The following is a 19,752-nucleotide window of genomic DNA, read 5'->3' on the forward strand; positions in this document are numbered from 1 at the left end:
GAATAAGAAATTTTCTAAATATTTGAAAAGGATATGAAATAAAAAAAAGTGTATGCAAAATTTATTATATACTGCTTCGTATTTTATTGTAGCAAATACGTTACTGTAAATTAAACGTCGCTGCTTATTATAAAAAAAAATTGTAATATTGATTTTAGACTGGATCTCAGAGAAAATAATACACTTGTGGCGCTTGTAGCACAGCAACAACTGTGATTATCTTTGGTGTTGCGGCCAACTGCGGTGTCTAATGTTTCGTCAGCCATATTTGTATCGGTGTGAGGAAAATGTCGCTGTTTAAGAAACCGAAGAAGAATATTAGACGAAGAGTTATTGGATCTATCGACGATGAAGATGGAGGTGATGAAAATGATAAAAAGATGGAAGTTGAAGAGGAGGAAATTTCGACTCAACCACAGGTTAATATAACCACCAAGGTAAAGGACAAGAAAAAGGAAAGAAGAAAACAAACTGTTCTCAGTTTCGAAGAAGAACTTAATGAAGGTACGTAGAATATAAGGAGAAGGCAGGCAACTGAGACTTCAGCCACAGCAATATTGTTTTTAATGTGTTAATATATAAGTAATATACTTAACCAGATAAGATTAAAACAGTGCTGTTAATAGTGTATTGACCCGCAATCCCTTCATCCCTTCTTGCTGTCAGGACTGTTCATGGGGAGAATATCCTTGTTGAGGTACGCGCGGTTTATGAAGTTGAAACTTACAATTTTATAATGCTCATAGTTATAATTCTTGAGAAGTTTGTTATTTACAGAACCTTTGATCAAACAATGACTTTAATGTAGGCAATAAAGTTAAATTAAATGTAAAATTGGATAGGCCTATTGATATTTATTTGTGATTGTAGTAAATGTTTTATCAATACTTTAAATTTTAATTTAATAGGCCTATTATGTATTACGTATTCTGCTGAATGCTGTGGAAAATCTTTGTATAAACTGACGGATTCATTTTTGAGATATAACAAGACACATCTATGACTTTAGGTATTTATGTGTGGATATTTTTCCTTTTTAATTTCAGCCGATGATGGAGAAGTGTTCCAAGTGAAGAAGTCTACACAGAGCAAGAAGATCATGAAACTGCTTGACAGAGAGAGGAAAAAGAAAAAAGAGGTGAAGAAAGAGGAAGAGAAGACAGAAGTTATTGGTTCTGAAGAAAAGTTGAAACAGGATCCAACAGATTTAGTGGTAAGGTGTCTTTAATTTAACCTTCATTGGCATACATCCTGCTTTGACGCATATTTATCAGGAATTTTAAAACATTACTTACTTGCTTAGTTACCAGTATGGCTTCTAAGGAACCTGGAGATTCACTGCCACCCTCACATAAGCCTGCCATCGGTCCCTATCCTCATATCCCACCTCCTTCAAGTCCATTTTAATATCCTCCCATCTACGTCTCGGCCTCCCCAAAGGTCTTTTTCTGTGGTCATTGCCAGAGAATCAGTCCCATTTCAAGGCTTACTGTGTGGTTTCGTAACAAGATGTTTTTTTTACGGTGATAGGTTGTTAGCCTTTCACCCAACCCCCAAGCTGGAGGACCACTCCTTATCGGTTGTCCACAACTGCTTATTCAATATATTCGCAGTTACCTACATATCTGGAGGCTGTCTCCTCTATCCGCAACCTGAGGACGCGCCATGCCGTGGTGATAGCGACCCACAATACATGGATTGTAAAACATTAATTTTATAAAGTATAATCTCAGAAGTTAATTTGTTTAGCACTTAAATTTGATACGTTTATTACATAACAATACTACAATCCTGTTCACTTAAATCTGAAGAGTTATCGGCATAAATTATTAAAAAAAGGTAAAAGTGCAGAATCCGAAGCGATATATATTATATGCCACATTTGGTTTAAAGTAATTGGAAAGGAAATACAAAAAAATTTACAAACTTCGGTACACACGTGCGCACGCGCGCGCGCCCACACACACACACACACACACACACACACACACTCTCTCTCTCTCTCTCTCTCTCTCTCTCTCTGTCTCTCTTGTTGCAATATATTATAGATAAGTAATTTAGATTGAGATTTTTGTCCACCGTTGTGGACTTACAGTTAGCATCCCTGACAGTGAAATGAGCAGGCCCTGGTTCAAATCCTGGTTGGGGCAAGTTACCTAGTTGAGATTTCTTCCTAGTTTTTCCGTAACCAATTAAGAGCAAATGCTGGGTAACTTTCGATGCTGGACCCGGGATTCATTTTGCTGGCATTATCACTTGTTCTCATTCAGATGCTAGATAACTATAGCAGTTGATAAAGCGTCGTAAAATAACCAATTAAAAAATTATACAGATTTTTAATAAATTAAAGTTTAATTATCACAAGACTTATCAAGGCAAAACAAACTTCATTATGTATTGTTAAAAAAAGTATGTTTATGCTCGACCATGCCGAAATGTAGTAATTATACACCTGGTAGCAATACTTTAATGCATGTCATTAAAATACACCTATTCATTAAAGTTCAGATTTTCGATTATTCTCGGATATGCAATCGAAAGGTAACGAGGGAAACGTCACGCAGGCTGGAAATCCAATACTGTTGCAGAAGGTTATGTTCTGTTACTATAATAATTAGCGTTAATTGTAAATAATATTCAAATAAATTCAATTTGTCATCTCGTTTTTCAATTCTAAATCAATTTCCAGGTTATACATTCTCTGCATTACATCAAGGTCAATGACATTATTGTTCCTCGGAAAAAATCAATACTTTCGCATCTGCGCACATCTCACAATTCAAGAGCTATGAACAAGGTCACTTCCGATCTTCTGTCAGATACAAATAAAATGTATACTTCTGAATAATTTAAAGTTAGAAATATGGTCGATCATAAAAAGTCGTATGAAACTTGCCTATAATGGTAATTAAGACGCTAGTATGAAAATTATGAAACTCGCTTGCGCTCGTTTCATAAACAAACATACTTGCATCTTAATTACTATCATTATAGGCTCGTTGCATATTGTATATTTCAGCATACATTGAATCCTTAGTCAATACATCTCCCTCCTCAAACCAAGAAATGGATTCGGAACACCTCAAAATCTGTGCTTCAGTGGCTGATCATGATAATATCTTTGAAAAATATTTGAGTGCAAGAGATCAAATGACTTTATTGTGAAACATCTGGCATTAGAAAACAACAACACATATCCCTCCTGGCAAAATATTATTTCCCTCCAACTAACACACAGAAAATTTTGAATGTTGCTCTGTGCAGTGCTGTTATAGAGATCCAAATGTCTGATGCTCTGTGTCTCCAATTCAAGATTTTGCAGTGAAGTTCTTGTTCCAGACAACACCTTAGTTATTTCTCAGAACTAAGCTAATGTGGGAGCAGTGACTGTCCTGTTATATCGAATTAAAAGTTGAGGCATTTAATGAGCTTGTTTCTTACAAGCTGATTTGCCTAGCACTCAAGGTTGAACTCCATGGAAAGACTACAAGTCAGAAACTGCATTAGCATTATTAGACGTACAGTAAAACCCCGATAAGACGCTATTCAAGGGACCAGGTGTAAACCGTGTTTTAACCAGGACTGCATATTAGGCGGGTATACTATTTTTTATTTATATGCAGTATCTATTAGCATTTTTTTTTATTGAAATACATGATTCATGAAAGGTAATATAAGTATTACTCAATTATGTAATTACTGTACTGTACGTCAAAGACATTTACAATATGTACTGTACTTAATTCTTTCGAAAAAAATTCATTTATAGTTGTTTGCCGTGTGCGTGTTCTCCAAGTCCTCATGTTTACCACACTTCAGTTTTCTGCGATTATCTCTTCCCGACGACATCGCAGCGTAGTGATCGAGTCGCGATTTTTTTATTATTCTTAATATCAATGATGGGATTCCTAATGAATCAGAGAGTTGTTTCTGAGTAAGAGTACTGTTCTCATCGTACTTTCGTAAGATTTCCAATTTTTCCGTCACAGAAAGGGCTTTTCGTTGTACTCATTGTAATCACATTCACAGACACTTCAATACACTAAAGGACAACAAACTGCCCAGCAAAAATTTCCAGAATTTTATTACGGCCGAGTGAGGAATGCTGTTTGAGAGAGAGGGTTAGCAAGAGGGTGAGGTATTGTAACTGTATGTAGGCTTTAAGCACGCAGGTAAGGAGTCGAATAAGAGAGCATAACAAGAGGGTGGGGTATACTAAGGTATGAAGTATGAAGGTTTAAATGCGCAGGTAAAGGGTCGAATACCAATACTTCTCAGGTTAATGGCACCAGTGAGTTCAGTGACCAAGATGTTTCATTGCTGTTACAGTACATTGCTGAAAATTACATCGAAAATATTCCACAAAAACAGCATATTATGCGGGACTTGAGCACAACAAACGGGGTATTTTATAAAGGCGTTATATATGAAATGTGCAGGGACTGGAAAGCATACTACATGGGATAGCGTAATAAGCAGGCGCATCTTTTCGAGGTTTTACTGTACTAAAAACGTGGATTTTTTTCAGAATGTGGAAGTTGATTTTTGTACAGTATTGTAATGCTTAATACGTGCTGTGTTTGAAGGTGGTGGTGAAACCCACACACAAGCCGGTGGTGGGCCAGATCCTGAATGGAAGGGCAGCTGAAGTGGCAGGTTGTGAAGATGTGAGCTCTTCAGAAGAGGAAGATGGTACACATCCCAGGTTCTCTCGTCCCGACCACATGAAGCTGCTGTTGGAAAGTATGTGTCATGATTAGGGATCCTATTTTACAGTGAATAAAAATATTAAATTTCGGTATAAACATTTGGTTAATTTTGGGTGTTATTTTGTACAGAAAACATAAATTCGATATTACTGCGCAATTAATACAAATTCCACAATTTGAGATACCTGGCCGAAATGTACGGCTGACCACTAGGATCCAGAATACAAAGCAATATGATTGCGGTGAGAATACTGAACAATGATAAATTTAAAAATAAAGAACAATTTGATTTCGGAGAAACATGAGATGAAAATACATTGAAGAGTAATGAAATGAAGTAAAAAAAAAATTACGTAGTATTATACAAGTGATTGTGTAAAATGGATAATGAATCTCTCATTACCATTAGACAAATTTTGTTAATGTCCTCATTAGAAAATTTAAGAGAAAGGAGAATGGTTTTGGTTAACTTAAATGAAGTTCCCCTGGCGCCAAAAAGAAGTCCTTTCACTTCCCATGTATTAATATTCATTTTGTATCTCTCACTGAAGTGAGGAATACATGGGTTGTAAATAGACTTCTTTTCATCGTTAACGTTATTGGCTTGTTGATCATCCTTCTCAAAACGGACAGTGGGGTCAAGAATGAGGCTTCTTTGATTCCGGCGATCGATGGCTATAATGTCTGCTCTTCTCGTTGACCCATTCTCAGCCAAGCAGTGCACTTCTTCGTAAACCTCCCACTTTGCCTTCCGAAGAGTGGTTGTGATGGAGCTTCTCACTTTATGGTGGCGATTGTTCCTTGTAGAATGTACAAGGTGGGTCAAAATTCGCTTTCTCCAAACACTTCCTTACTTTTAATTACATTCATTTTACATTTGACTACACATTCTTTTACAGATTTTGTTCAAAATGGAGGTCCTATTTCTCGATACACAATTCACAACGTTTAGACACTGATTTACAGATGGCAGAACATAACTCACGATTTTCACGAATGACTGTTCGATCATCTGTCGCAACTGATGCAGATCCTGCGATTTCTGAGCAAAAACATAATTTTTAGGGTACCCCACAGCGAAAAATCACGTGACATCAGATCGGATGATCTGGGTGGCCATTCTGTTGTGGAACGACGGCCAATCCATTCTGTAATTGCTGGTTCAAGAAGTCCCTCACTCCTACACAAAAATGAGGTGGTGCTCCATCCCATTGCCATATCAAGGGGCGGACACAGGATTTTTTTTCGAGGGAGGGATTTGAGGAGATAGTAAAAATGGAGTAATGAGAAATAAGTTTATATACTCACAATTTGTTTCTGAGTCACAAACATTTACAAGCTGGCCTGAGTAGCGTAGACGGTATAGCCTTCTGTGCTCGAAGTTGCGGGTTCTACCCGAACCCAGCTCGATGGCATTTAAGTGTGTTTAAATGCGACAGGCCTCATATCAGTCGATTTACTGGCATGTAAAAGAAGTCCTGAGGGAAAAACTTCCGGCACACCGGCAACGCTGATATAACCTCGGCAATTGCGAGCGTCGTTAAATAAACTATAATTTTTTAGTTTTAACATTTACAATGACTGCAGTACAAAAACAATGGCAGAATGACGATTTACAGAAGAATGCAACGAGGCTTCTTAGACATTTCATCCAATACTTCATGAGCTTTTACTTCTACATTTTTATGTATATACATCAAGGCCAGTCCATTTAATCTGTCTGCTCCCATCGTGCTCCTCAAGTAAGTCTTCAAATACCTCAATGTTGAGAATGACCGTTCTGGTGTTGCTGTAGTTACAGGCAACGTGCAGAAAAGTTTCAGTGCCTTGCGAGTGCAGGGAAAAATAATTTCATTGCACCTGTTCAAAGATGATATAAAATCAGTAGGCATTAGGTGAAGATTTTTCTGATCAAGGAAATTTCTTCTCCACATCTTCAATTCATTGAAGAAAGACTCTTGTGATGCATCAGCATTATTTGGCCACTGATTTACTACAGCCTCAACAGCAGTTTCTAAATCTTCATCTGATGCTCGCACTATGTTTTTAGGCAGAAAAGTTTGTATGGACTTTAGGATTCCCTTATGATTTAAAAACCTGTCGTTGAGCTGACTAATGAAATAGTCTAAGAAGAGAAGGAAAATTACAAGCCTAAAATACTCTTCATGACTCTCTGTCTTGAAGTAAGAACGCTGTGTTTGTCTTCCTGCATTTCTTGGAATTTAACACTTTAGCAAAGAGAATTTATGTGGAAAACTCTCTAATTCCTATGTACATTCACGAATTAAATAAAATTAATATTATTTTTGTTTCTTGTTTCGTATTTTTCTCAAAATTTCGGGAGGGGATATATCGCCTTAATCCTCCCCCTTGCATCTGCCCCTGGCCATATCAACTGCATTTCGGCAAAACGAGGGCTGTTTTCAAGACATGATATCAGAAAAACAGTTGACGCACAAACATGGTTGTCAACCCACCTTTTGTTACACCTGTTATTCTTTTGTTTAAGTTATTATATGTACAAGTATGAAACCTAAGAACGAATATTGGCGAAAGCGACTTTTGATCCACCTTGTATTATTGAACACACAAAGACTAGAGGTCTGTATCATCAAGAGAATCTTACGGATCTTTTTACATTTTAACAATACTTAACAGTTTTCTTGTTCTTTACTGCATTTGCCTTTTGTGTAACAGTCTCCCATCCTGTGTTTGAATAATATAAACTAATAGGCACCACAAAATATTCAGGCTATTTGTACTTTATATTTGAAGATAAGGTCACTTGAAATCCGGTTTGGATATTATATTAAAAATTCTATATTGAAATACAGCTTGAATATATATTCAAAATTTTTTACATAAATATCAGTGCACAACAAATTATATTTTAATTGCAATTTTTAAGAAGAGAGCAATGAAGGCTAATTATTATTAATGAAGTCAAGAATTGTGCAAATTGTGTACGTTAACAGAAAACCACAATTTAAGTCACACAGAGTTAGTGTGCACTCAATGTTGGTTGCTTGACGGTTGTCAGCCCACTTTGAGGTCTGTGGATATAGAAGGAAAAATTAGATTGGTGTCTGGTAGAGTTCCCGGATGGCTCAGTTGGGAGAGCGTTGGTACGTTTAACCAAAGGTCCCGGGTTCGATGCCCAGCCTCGGAACAATTTTTCCCTCGAAATTATTCAAATCAACTTTACAGGGAGTTATGCCTGAAAGCTTGATTTGCATAATACACGTCACTGTTCGTTAACAGAAAAACCACAATTTAAGTTACACAGAGTTGGTGTGCACTCATTGTTGGTTGCTTGACGGTTGTCAGCCCACTTTGAGGTCTGTGGATATAGAGGGAAAAATTGGATCGGTGTCTGGTAGAGTCCCCGGGTAGCTCAGTTGAGAGAGCTTTGGTACATTTAACCAAAGGTCCTGGGTTCGATGCCTGGCCCCGGAACAATTTTTCCCTCGAAATTATTCAAATCAAGAATTGTCTGCAAGTCACGTGATCATACAACAACAATTTTTAAGAAAATTCCACTACCTGAAAACAAAATCATAAATCCAGCTAACCCCAATCACTGTTATGCCTGGCAACAGTGCAACATGCAGGGAACTTAGCTTCACATATTTATAACTTCAAATATATCTTTTGGGCACTTTGAATTAAACTTTCTCTTGAAAGACACCAATTTTGAATAAATTCGTGCTAAAAACAAAAATTTCGCGTTATTTCGCGGGTTTAAACTTATGTACCATATTTTGACCTGGAAGGGCTTGAAACTGGTTTTACTTTTATCAGTTGAAAACTCGTATTTTGTGAATCTGTGGTTTACGAAAACTAGGTTCTCTAGTTATGAGTAAAGTGCGCGCACTTGCACAGCTGTGAAATCAATACATCTTTACCAGCACACTTGTGCAGCTTCCGCTGATATTTACTCTGAAGCTCAGATTTGTTAAGTAATCGGTTTTATTTGAAATCTGTTTGTACTGCTTGTTTACAGGTGGACGCATTCCAGATGCAGCCATGATACATGCTGCTAGAAAACGAAGGCAGATGGCCAGGGAGATGGGAGGAGATTACATTCCAATCGATAATAATTCCACTATGAAGAAGTAAGTGGCAGGAATTTTCTTAGAAATGTGTAAAAGAGTTGGATGATGACTGTCAGTCTTGCAGTGTCAGTAACTGTTAGGTCTTGAAGTACATGAACACAGTGTTGACACTAAATTATGAATTTTGAGAAAAGCAGCCTTCGGACCCTCTCTGGAGAAAAAAAATTCGCCCCAGACTAGTCAAGGCTTCGATTCCAATTTGGATAATGTCGATACTTATTGTGTGTGGGAGAGGAGTGGAAAAAATCCCAAGCACAACTTTAATTGGATAGACCCATGAGCCCCATCTAGTGGATTTTGTACTGACTATTACACTTTTACTATGTCATACTACTTTTTGACCAATAAAACGGTACGAAAGGACGTATTTGAACCAATCATGGCTGCTTATCGCACAATTTTATCGTGTCCCTAGCATTTGTTTAATTTTATCGCGTCCCTAGCATTTATTTCTTTGTTTGCCAACATTTCAAACTGCGCTGGTCTGGACGTCAAAAAAAAAAAATAAATAAATAAAAAAAAAATAAAAACCACTCCAGTCGATGCACAGCAGTTTCAAATATGACTTGGATTGGCATTCAAGAACAAGAATTAATAAAGATCACTGGTCATACCTATGCATCTTCCCTGAAATCCTATTTACAAATAAATGGAGAGCACCATTTGGAAATCCTGAATAAGTTGAGGAGTACACCATGTAGGCCTACATCAACGAGTTCCACTTCTTTTACGCACACGTCCAATATAACATCAACTGAACCACCAACCACTAAAACATTCAAATTTGAAAATTGTACATTCAATAATTATTCCTTTTAAAATTATTCATGTTTATTTTTTATGTCATCGTCGTTAATTAAAACATTTCTAACACTTGTATATATTCTTGCAGTGTAGGCTTTCACGGCCGGAGTCTATAGATCTAGATTCATTTTCCGGGCTGAGAGGCCGTGGTCTATTGGTTGGTTTTATACCAGACGTTTCGTCTGCCGCAGTTGCAGACTAAACGTCTCGTATAAAACCAACCAATAGACCACGGCCTCTCAGCCCGGAAAATGAATCTAGACTTGTATATATTATTTAGGTTATGTTATAGCTTCTGCTATATGGATTGTTTAATATTAAGATTTATTGAACATCATCTGTCAAGTGACGTTGATTACTGGGATCCGGATAACTGAAGTGGAATGCAAATGTTTTAATAAAAATGAAACCGAACCAACAAAGCCTTCCTGACTAGTAACACTGCCATCGTGATATAGATCGAGAAGGCATTGCTAGTGATCGTCTACAGAGTTCAATGAAGATTCCACAGTTGGCACAGCTGATAGCAAGATAACAGCTAATCATAACACACTACTGCCATCTAGCATGCATCTAGCGTAATATTTGTATTGTTGAGATGGCACAATAATAATACATTTGAAGACAGTTTTGTATTTTCGTAAGTCAATTAATATTTTATTGTATTGGAGTACTTCGTTACTTCTAATCTTTATATACTTTCTTCTAATCGTGTAATAGTCAATTAAATCCTACTCGAGTTTTGATTTTCTCTAGATAAATCTGCTCGTGTTCCACTCGCAATTTATCGATAAAATCAAAACCTCTAGTGAGATTACTGCTGAAAAAAGTGGTTTTGTTTTTTCTGTCTGTCAATCCATATGTGCTGTTTGAATTGCTATAGCTTTGTCATATTTTAGTATGTAGGAGTACAGCTAAAAGGGAGTTCGTTTTTTTGGCAGGCCTGATGCAGGGAAGCGCCTGGTGAGGGAGGAGGATGAGGAAGGAAGTGATGAGGAGAGGATCACAATGGACGTGAACACAGCAGCCAGGGACAGAGAGCGACGCAGGGAGGCGTTCATGGCAGCTCAGGATGCCGGTGAGTTGGCTAGAGAAGTGTTGCCGTCTTTTGAATTGCATGATTTTGAACCTGATTTATCGGTTTATATAAGAAAGCTTAAAATTAAATACTTAACTAACAGTGTGAAAGTTGTGAAACTTAGTGAAGAGGCAAATGAGTACGTAAATGATAATATACAGTGAAATTAAGGAAACAGAAAAATACTGAATAAATAAATGAGCAGGAAATAAGCGAAAAAATATATGCTTGTAGTCTATAGGCATATTTTTGTAAACATGTGATAATTATATATTGCCAACTTATCACGTTATTCATGAAATTGGGCCTGATTTATGTTTGTCTGTTACTGAAACTTGGAAGACTTATTTATGTGCAACCCAACGAAGCTTGTGACAGTGTTAATTCCCTGTGTACTAGAGTTTGAAATACACATGGTACAGTGAAACCTGTTCAAATTGGAACTTGAATAATCCGGAATCCTGTCTATTTCGGAACAATTTATTGGTCCTGGCGAAATTCGTATGTATTATGTGTAATTTTTCCTGAATAAAACAGAAACTGTCCAACGCGGAAATGGAAACTGCCTGCTACTGTTCAAAACGGAAATAATGTTTTGGACACACTATATTTTGTAACTATATTTTGAAACAGCGTGTAATTTCAAGGAAAATACTAAATATGTAGGTCACTAAGATACAAACAAGTTTTTCTTTGTAAAATTTTGGAGGCTGCGAGGGTGTGTTGGCCTGTCGATCATAAATTTTATTACCCTGTTGACTAGGCAGACGAGTCCCTTCAAAGATTTTCAATGCTTCACACCTGTATACTGTCGTAGCTAAACAGAGCGCAAGTGTAGTGATTTCCAGATAAAAAAAAAAGTTGCATAAAATGCGGCATTAACATTAAGTGATGAAGTAAAAGTTATCGAGATAAAGGAAAATTAGAAACGAAGTGTGTGTGAAATAATGTTGAATTTCAGTTGTAGAAAACTCAGGTGTGACACTTTAAAGATAAAGATCATATTGAGTGGCTTGCGGCCAATATTGGTGGCATACTGTGCAAGAAACCAGAAAACAACTGTTTCATGTGGAAATCAATGAACTGTTATGGGAGTGGGTTCTTTATGACCTTTCAAAGAACATGGCAATTTCTGGATCTGTTCTGCAAAGCAAGCCATTGTACTGGGAAAGAAATTAGATAAACCAGAATTCAAGGCTTCTAATGAATGGCTCCTAGTCCAATTAATTAATAATGTGCAGTGATATGCAGTACAGTATTAGAGTATAGTGTTAGATATTAAATAGAATGAGATTAGTAAACTTTAGTAATGTTTAATGACTAATGAGTGAGTTACGATAATATTTATACAGAAAATGAGATTTTAATCAAGATGATTCACCAACGTAATGTGATTTAATGTGATTAGTGTTAAATGGAATATTTTGTACTTCTTGCAATTTGCGGCATGCCATTTTGTTTTTCATGTATATGAATGACAAAATATTCCATTTTAAAGTCACACCTGAATAATACGGAAACCTGTCCACAACGGAAAAAATTAGGACCATGTCACTTCCGTCTTGAACAGGTTTCACTGTATATTGCCAGCTTATCACGTTATTCATGAAATTGTGCTTGATTTATGTTTGTCTGTTACTGAAACTTGGAAGACTTATATATGTGCAACCCAACGAACCTTGTGACAATGTTAATTCCCTGAGTACTAGAGTTTGAAATACACATGGTATATAAATAAATTAAATGTTGAAATACATGAAGAAATGAAAGAATGAGTTGATGAATCTGTCATCTGCCTGTGCAGACGCAGCTGAGGAGAGTGAGAAGGGCGAGGACGACGAGTGGGAGTCGCAGCAGATCAGGAAGGGCGTAACTGGTGCGCAGGTGAGTGCTGCAGCAGTCTGAGTATTGTGAACAATGGCAGGTTGTGCAGTGAGTACTAACGAGTCTGAATTATGTGCGGCAGTTGGCAGCAGTGCAGCAGGAGAGCCTACAGTACCAGTACGGGGTCGTGCCCATGATGACGGAGCCCCTGCCTGCACCCAGTCCGTCCATGGACGCCATGCCCATCGCAGCGGCGTGCCCCATGTTGCTGCCCAGCGCGGGGCCCCCATCCCCCTCGCGGACAGACACCACCACTCCGCAGGCTGTAGCCAACAAGCTGCGTGACAGGTAATAGCCAGCCATTGGATCTCAGGCAGGTTGCTGAGATAACGAAATTAGTGTTTCCACAGTCAGATTTTGACTTTGGAATATACAGGCTGTTTCAGAATAACTAGTACTAATTTTGCAGTGTAGGCTTTCACGGCCGGAGTCTATAGCTCTAGATTCATTTTCCGGGCTGAGAGGCCGTGGTCTATTGGTGGTTTTATACCAGACGTTTCGTCTGCAACTGCGGCAGTGGTATCCGAGGTCGCAAGACTCTTCTTGGCGTACCTGAGGCAACTGCCGAGAAGAGTCTTGCGACCTCGGATACCACTCCACTGAAGATGTCTGCCGCAGTTGCAGACGAAATGTCTGGTATAAAATCAACCAATAGACCACGGCCTCTCAGCCCGGAAAATGAATCTAGATCTAGTACTAATTTTGAGATGTAATTTTCTTAATAAAGTAGTGTCCGGAAATGCTTCCATATCGAGGTAATATAGTAAAAGTCAAAACTCTTCATAGACTTTATTATTGTCTGTGACAATCTTTAATTGTTTTTCAGCATTTCCTATTACCCTGTGGAAACAATTGAAGTTGATTTGTTTTCGTTACATGTCAAAAATAACGTCTGTCAGATCTTTTTATGAATTTCTCTTCATTAAAAAATGCACGGGTTTACAAATGTTAAATTTGCATATGGTATATGGACAACCTAAGAATTTTTATACAGTACAGTAGAGCCCCGATTATCCGTCACCCTATTAACCGATTGTCAGATTATCCGACTGTCTTTCTCTCATTTTCTTTTTCCTACAGAAATATATGAAGTTCTGTACATTATATTAGAAAGTTATTTTTTCGAGAGAGGATTATTACAATACTTTGCTCTTACACAGTATGGTCTACTGTTCAAGTTGTCGTACTGTGTAACTCCTATATAAAATTTCTTCCACGGGTATCAAAAGTAATCGTGTTGTACTAAGTAGCAAAAAGTGCAGATAGAGTGGCTTGGGGAACAAGAAACTGTGGCTCATCTCAGAATACGAAATTGGAATCACAACTGTATGCAATTTAATGAAAATCAAGAATAAAATGTATAAAGTACGTAAATCTACAACATGAGACGTCCACTCTTTCTATCTTTCAACAGACAACCATTATAAGGAATTTCCATGCAACTAACAACCCGTTGTTAACAAGCAGACTTAAATCAGTGAAGTTCTGATCCACTACCTAGTGCATTCAATACAAGACCTACAGGAGCTTACGAGATTGCAAGCGTTGTTCACTAAATTTACCAAAATATTTTATGGTACGGATTATCCTATTATTTCGATTAACCATTCAGCCCACCCCCTTCATTACCACGGATAATAGAGGTTCTACTGTATTGCTTTTTCGAGAACTCCAGGAAACACGGTAGAGTCAAAATTAATTCTGAAAAATTATCCGAATTGTGATTGGATTACATGCAAACTTCATTTTAATTGTTATATTTCTTTGTTTTTCTTATTTTATTTCGTAGTAAGTAATAAAATATATTTCTAATTACAATATATCAAAAACTTGCAAATGAAATATAAGATCAACTGAAAATAAGAAAACAATAACAATAAAAAATGAACTCATGTTTCTATTACTAATACCCAAGTTATTTTGCCATGAAGCACATGGGAGCAAGAGAAAGAATGATTAGAGCTAAGCAGGAAGATGACATTCTTTCAGCCAATCAAAATTACGCTTGCATGTCAGCAATGCATGCTGTTAGTGTCCACCAAGAAAGGAAGCAGCAAGTTTTTATGCTCTTCTTCAGTAACAAGATTCAACGACCACCTCTGTGGTATAGGCATCAGCATAGTGGTTTCTTACGCAGAGAGCCCAGGTTCGATTCCCGGTTGGGTTGAATTTCCTGGTTGAGATTTTTCAGGGTTTTCCCTCAACCGTAGGGCAAATGTTAGGAAATTCGGGCCACAACATCCCAGAATATCACCGGCCTCATTCATCACCGAAATCATATTCATAACAAATCAGTAATACATATACAGTCGCCATCTAGTTCACAACAATAGAACCAGTCTCAATAATAGTACACAGGCCTTCGGATTTCAACCAAAAGATTAACTCAAGATATGACCAAAGATGTTAAAGCGAGTATAAATAACAGCGAGGAAAAAAAAAAGATTCAAAACATATCCCACAATAAGGAACTTGTGAATGTACACACTAGATAGTGCTATCATAATTTGCAATGCAAAAAAAAAAAATGATGGAAGAGGGGGATAAGTCCTTCTTCTACCAAGCTCTTCAATTGTTCTAACAGCGACCAGCTGGCTGTTGGATCCTAGGTAGCAGATTTAAACCCAGCTGAGGGTGATGGATTTTAAATGGCGATAAAATCCTTAGCATGGCTTCCTGTGGGAGGAAAGTTAAGCTGGGAGTCCCATGTCGTAAATTTATAGCATGTAAAGGATCCTGTCCCTTATAAAAGGCTTTCTGCCAAAGTTGGAGACAGCACAATGAGCCTGTAACTTGGCCTAAACTCCGTGGGCTTGTCCCAACTTCCATCCATAATCCATAGCTTACTATACCAAAGTGGTTGGTTAACTTACATGTGGCTACTATGTTCCCATAGCAACTCATGTGCCAACTATTTTGGTAGTTTCACAGCTGTTGTGAACCTTACCATACAAGGCATAGACCACTGTAGAATTTCTGTTAACGTGATACTTAAGATTTTGACTAAGTTTAGATTCTTTTGGTTAAGGTTTGCAATTGCTAAAATAGCCGCATCTGTGGCTCAGGCACTAGCGTGCTTGTCTTCCATCTAGGTGGCCCAGGTTATGATGGAATTTGTGGTGGACAAAGAAGACGTTGCAGAGGATTTATCATGAGGTAGTCCCATTTCCATCAGTTCACAAACACACTCCATCTTCCTCTCATTTCATCTGCAGTAGTTAAAAATAGGTTGGGATGAAGTTTTGGGGTTAGTATGGGTTTCTGATACTGATATAGGAAGGGCTTGGGGCTTTGGATCCTGGGTACTTGTCTCAGGATGAAACCTGGCTCTGTCAGGACTGAGACAGGATGGCCCACCTGTCAGCATCGGGTTACGAATACCACGTGGGCCACCTGTTGGACAGCAATCGCATATATATGGTCGTAAGCCTTAGTGCAAAAATCTGTGCCTTGAAAAGGCTTGCCAAGCCAAAGCTGCTAAAAGCCGAAGTTCCCTCGGCTTGGTGTTTGAGTTGCTTGTAGCATTGGAGCTAGTGTGGTCATCAGCAAAAGTTGCAGCTGGCAGGTACGTCCAGGGTACACTTGTTAACATCCTGCAGATGGCTCTGAGGGCTCGGTGGTGTTGCAGGTTGGCAAGCCTGAGAGAAGTCCACGCGCGCCACAAGACGGACCTGAACCGTGTGACTGACGAGCTGGCATCAACCAAGGCAGAACGCGAACACCTGGAGATGGAGAAGCCTTTGCTGGCCCAGAAGTTCCGCTATTACCAAGAGTTGCGTGGGTATGTGACAGACTTGGTAGAGTGTCTAGATGAGAAGGTGGGTTCCTACATCTCAATCACTACCAGGGGGGTCAGGGGGACTGGACGCGTGGCAGCCACAGACCCTAAAACCGAACTTAGGTTATTTTACGTTTAATAAGACTGAAAATTCTAATCCTCGTGATCAAATTTTGGAGGAGTTAGAAAAGAATTTGTATGTACACACTTAATTTGATTCATTAACGCAAGGTTCTTTGCATTTTAAAAGCAGTATCAGCATACAGTAATGATTTGCTAGGCTTTACACAGCTATTGTGACAATGCCAGAGGATGTAGTTACTGGTATTAATGTGACGAAATTTGTGGAAAGTATGGTAGGAAAAACAAGACTGGATTGAATAAGAAAAGAATTAGAGGAACTCTTAAGTGCATTCCACACTTTATGTCAAGATACCTCGGTTATTCCATAATTAATATATCACTGTGTTCACACTATAAGTTTATATCACGAGATATCAGATCTCTCCTTCATTCTTGAAGAGAATATCGTGATGTAACAAGAATCGATAGTCTTACAAAACAAAAATACTTACAAATATGGAAGTGTGATAAGTTGTTATCTCACCAGAAGGAAAATTATAGGAATCGATAACTATTTATTTTTGAAAATAATCTCTTTTAACTCGAGTATACTTACAGACAATTGTCTTTAGAGACAATTAATATTAGGTACCCTCCACAAAACTGGCTTCATTTATACACCGATGGATCCTTGATCTCCAGAGAACAAGGTGCCAGTGCAGGTGTTACGTGCTGTCTCTTCTCACTTTATAGATCTCTTGGGTATGGAACAACAAGTTTTGATGGAGAAATCATTGCAATCTTCTATTTCGCATCAATACATTTAAGAATGCAGTTATATTGTCAGACTCCAAAGCAGCTATTCTATCCATAGTCTCTAAACACACACCTTCATCTCAAACCGCAGAAATAACTAAAATGCTCTCTCAATTAATATCACTTAATAAAAGAATTGTATTCCAATGGATACCATCCCATTGTGGAATCCTGGGAAACGAGAATGTGGATGCTTTAGCAAAGAAGGGCAGCACTGCTACTTACAGACCTGTTACTAAATCTACGTATTACTCTGTGAAGAGATTTATTAAATCTACATACTTAGACTTCAACAAACAAAATTTGATAACACAATCCCAAGGGAAAAAATGGAACTCTCTGCATCAAAATCCACAGTTAATTCCCGATTTACCACGAAAATCGTCTGTAGCTGCATTTAGATTGGCAACAGGCCATGATTGTTTGGCCAAACACCTGCATAGAATTGGAATATATCACTCCCCTAACTGCCCATTGTGCAACTCAAACCAAGAAATGGATTCGGAACATCTCAAAATCTGTGCTTCAGTGGCTGGCCATGATAATATCTTTGAAAAATATTGGAGTGCAAGAGGTCAAATGACTTTATTGTCAAACGCCTGGCATTAGAAAATAACAATAACTTACAGACATGATCGCCCTCGAATAAAATTTAAAATTTCTGACTAAAAGCAGTCTCTGTATGAAAGATTTTCAGGAAGAAGGAATGAGAGATTCAGATTCTATTTTGAAAAATTGAAAACGTTTTTGAAAATGACAGTGGGCATATTCTCCATCATTTAACCATCAGAAGTAAAACTTTACCAGAAAAATTGCAGCTTTATGTGGCTTTACATTATCTAGTCCGTATAATGCAGTGAGTGACATACATGGTATTTCTAACATAGTGTATTTCACTGTGTTCATACTCTTGTGCAAGCAGTAAAACAAGTTAAATTTCCACAGCCTAACAGTTTGATGTCAACAAATAATATCATTTGAAAAAAGTCGTTGACATTGTCATAGTTAAAGAGCAAGAAGAATTATAGCTTGATGTTGGATTTCCAGAGCAGAGCGAAATTTTGTGATGATTGTAAAATCATAGCCTCGCAAACAAACATGTACTGAACATAATTGAGCTTTCCTTTAAATCCTGTGAACTTGAACCTCAAAACTTTCATTCATTTTTATAGAAAAGATTTACTAGTTTAGGTCATTCGTTATCTTCTGAAACCAAATGCTTCTGTGTGCCATAGCTCATAGTAAGAACCGTATGGTGGGGGTAAGTGAGCTAGCTACATGCAAGTGGAAGTATAGCGAGGGAGGGAAGCTTCCCAGTCCCAAGCTTTCCCCTTATGTGCAGGTAGGTTTCACAAGATACCAAATGGCGTATAATATTCAATAAGATCATTATGTTTTTAGTTTCCACTATCATAACAATTCTTTGTAACCCAATCAGAAATTCAAAATTGAAAATAATAATAAATTTAGCTTCCCTTATGAAAAGGTTGCCAGATTTGACAAAGCGTATTACATATAATTTGGAAACACACCTAAAAGGTAAAATGAAATACATTTGAAATGGTTAGGGAATCAAATATACAAAATGTCAGAAAAATTTACACCTAAGTAGCGTTTGTGCTCATTTACAGTTAAGAAAGTGGGAAAAAAATATCATCAGATATACTGCGAGAAAAATAATAGTATGGATTTACGTATTGGCATTGATATCTAAACCAATCAACAGCCATCGGTTAAGATAACTTGAAATTTCCATTATCACTCCCATATAAATGATTTCTCAATATCTGAACCGATCCTTTGATGGCACTAATGGCTATTTTCTTCACAATGCTGTGTGTTAGCCACAGGTTATTACATTTGTCGGCAAAGAAGGAGGGTATGGTACCTCGTGCTCCCACCATCAGACCTATTACATCAATGTGGGACAGGCTATATTTATCTTTACAGAACGGGATTGTTGGTTCATAGATCCGTTTCTTTTCACTGTCCACCTCATGCTGTTGATCTGCATGTGTCTCAGCATTGGGCTGTCATCAAACTTTTTATTTACACATGTTTGCTCTGTTATGGTAAAAAAATGTGTAGCTACAGTATAAAGAAATTTATTTGCATTATTTTAGGATATTATATATTGTTTGTAGTGATGATTTGTCACTATATAGACTGCATGTGGAAACACTATTCAGCGTAGCCAGTTTTACAAGATAACCAAAAGAAATTTCATTAATGACCATCCACTAGAAGTACTAATAATAAAATTGTATACAGTGGCTTCCTTAAAAACATTGCAAGACACTAATGTTCACTGCAAGCATTTTATCCACTCTGTAGTATTAAAGAGAACAAATTCTGCTCTGAAATAGAGTTGAAGTAGTAGAATCTTCTCTTACTCATTTTCTACAAAGATCACATCTGATCATTGGTACTGAAGAAAACTTAAACTATCATTCAGGTAATGACTTCAAATGCAAAACCACAATCCAGAACAGCAATAGAAGTTGT

At 37.6% G+C, this 19,752-nt stretch overlaps 1 protein-coding gene across 1 annotated transcript in view; it reads left to right on the forward strand.

The window, feature by feature from the left end:
- Window positions 1-229: 229 nt before the first annotated feature.
- LOC138698644 (PAX3- and PAX7-binding protein 1) overlaps window positions 230-19,752 on the forward strand; it is a 48,426-nt gene continuing 28,903 nt past the window's right edge. Inside the window, exons 1-8 of the mRNA XM_069824769.1 lie at window positions 230-504; window positions 1,047-1,213; window positions 4,587-4,743; window positions 8,713-8,824; window positions 10,570-10,706; window positions 12,511-12,590; window positions 12,673-12,878; window positions 16,219-16,408. Coding sequence (XP_069680870.1) covers window positions 288-504; window positions 1,047-1,213; window positions 4,587-4,743; window positions 8,713-8,824; window positions 10,570-10,706; window positions 12,511-12,590; window positions 12,673-12,878; window positions 16,219-16,408 — 1,266 coding nt within the window. The 5' untranslated portion in view covers window positions 230-287. The remainder of the gene's footprint in view (window positions 505-1,046; window positions 1,214-4,586; window positions 4,744-8,712; window positions 8,825-10,569; window positions 10,707-12,510; window positions 12,591-12,672; window positions 12,879-16,218; window positions 16,409-19,752) is intronic.

This window comes from Periplaneta americana, chromosome 4 (genome assembly GCF_040183065.1).
Source record: "Periplaneta americana isolate PAMFEO1 chromosome 4, P.americana_PAMFEO1_priV1, whole genome shotgun sequence".
NCBI classification, from domain to species: Eukaryota; Metazoa; Arthropoda; class Insecta; order Blattodea; family Blattidae; genus Periplaneta; species Periplaneta americana.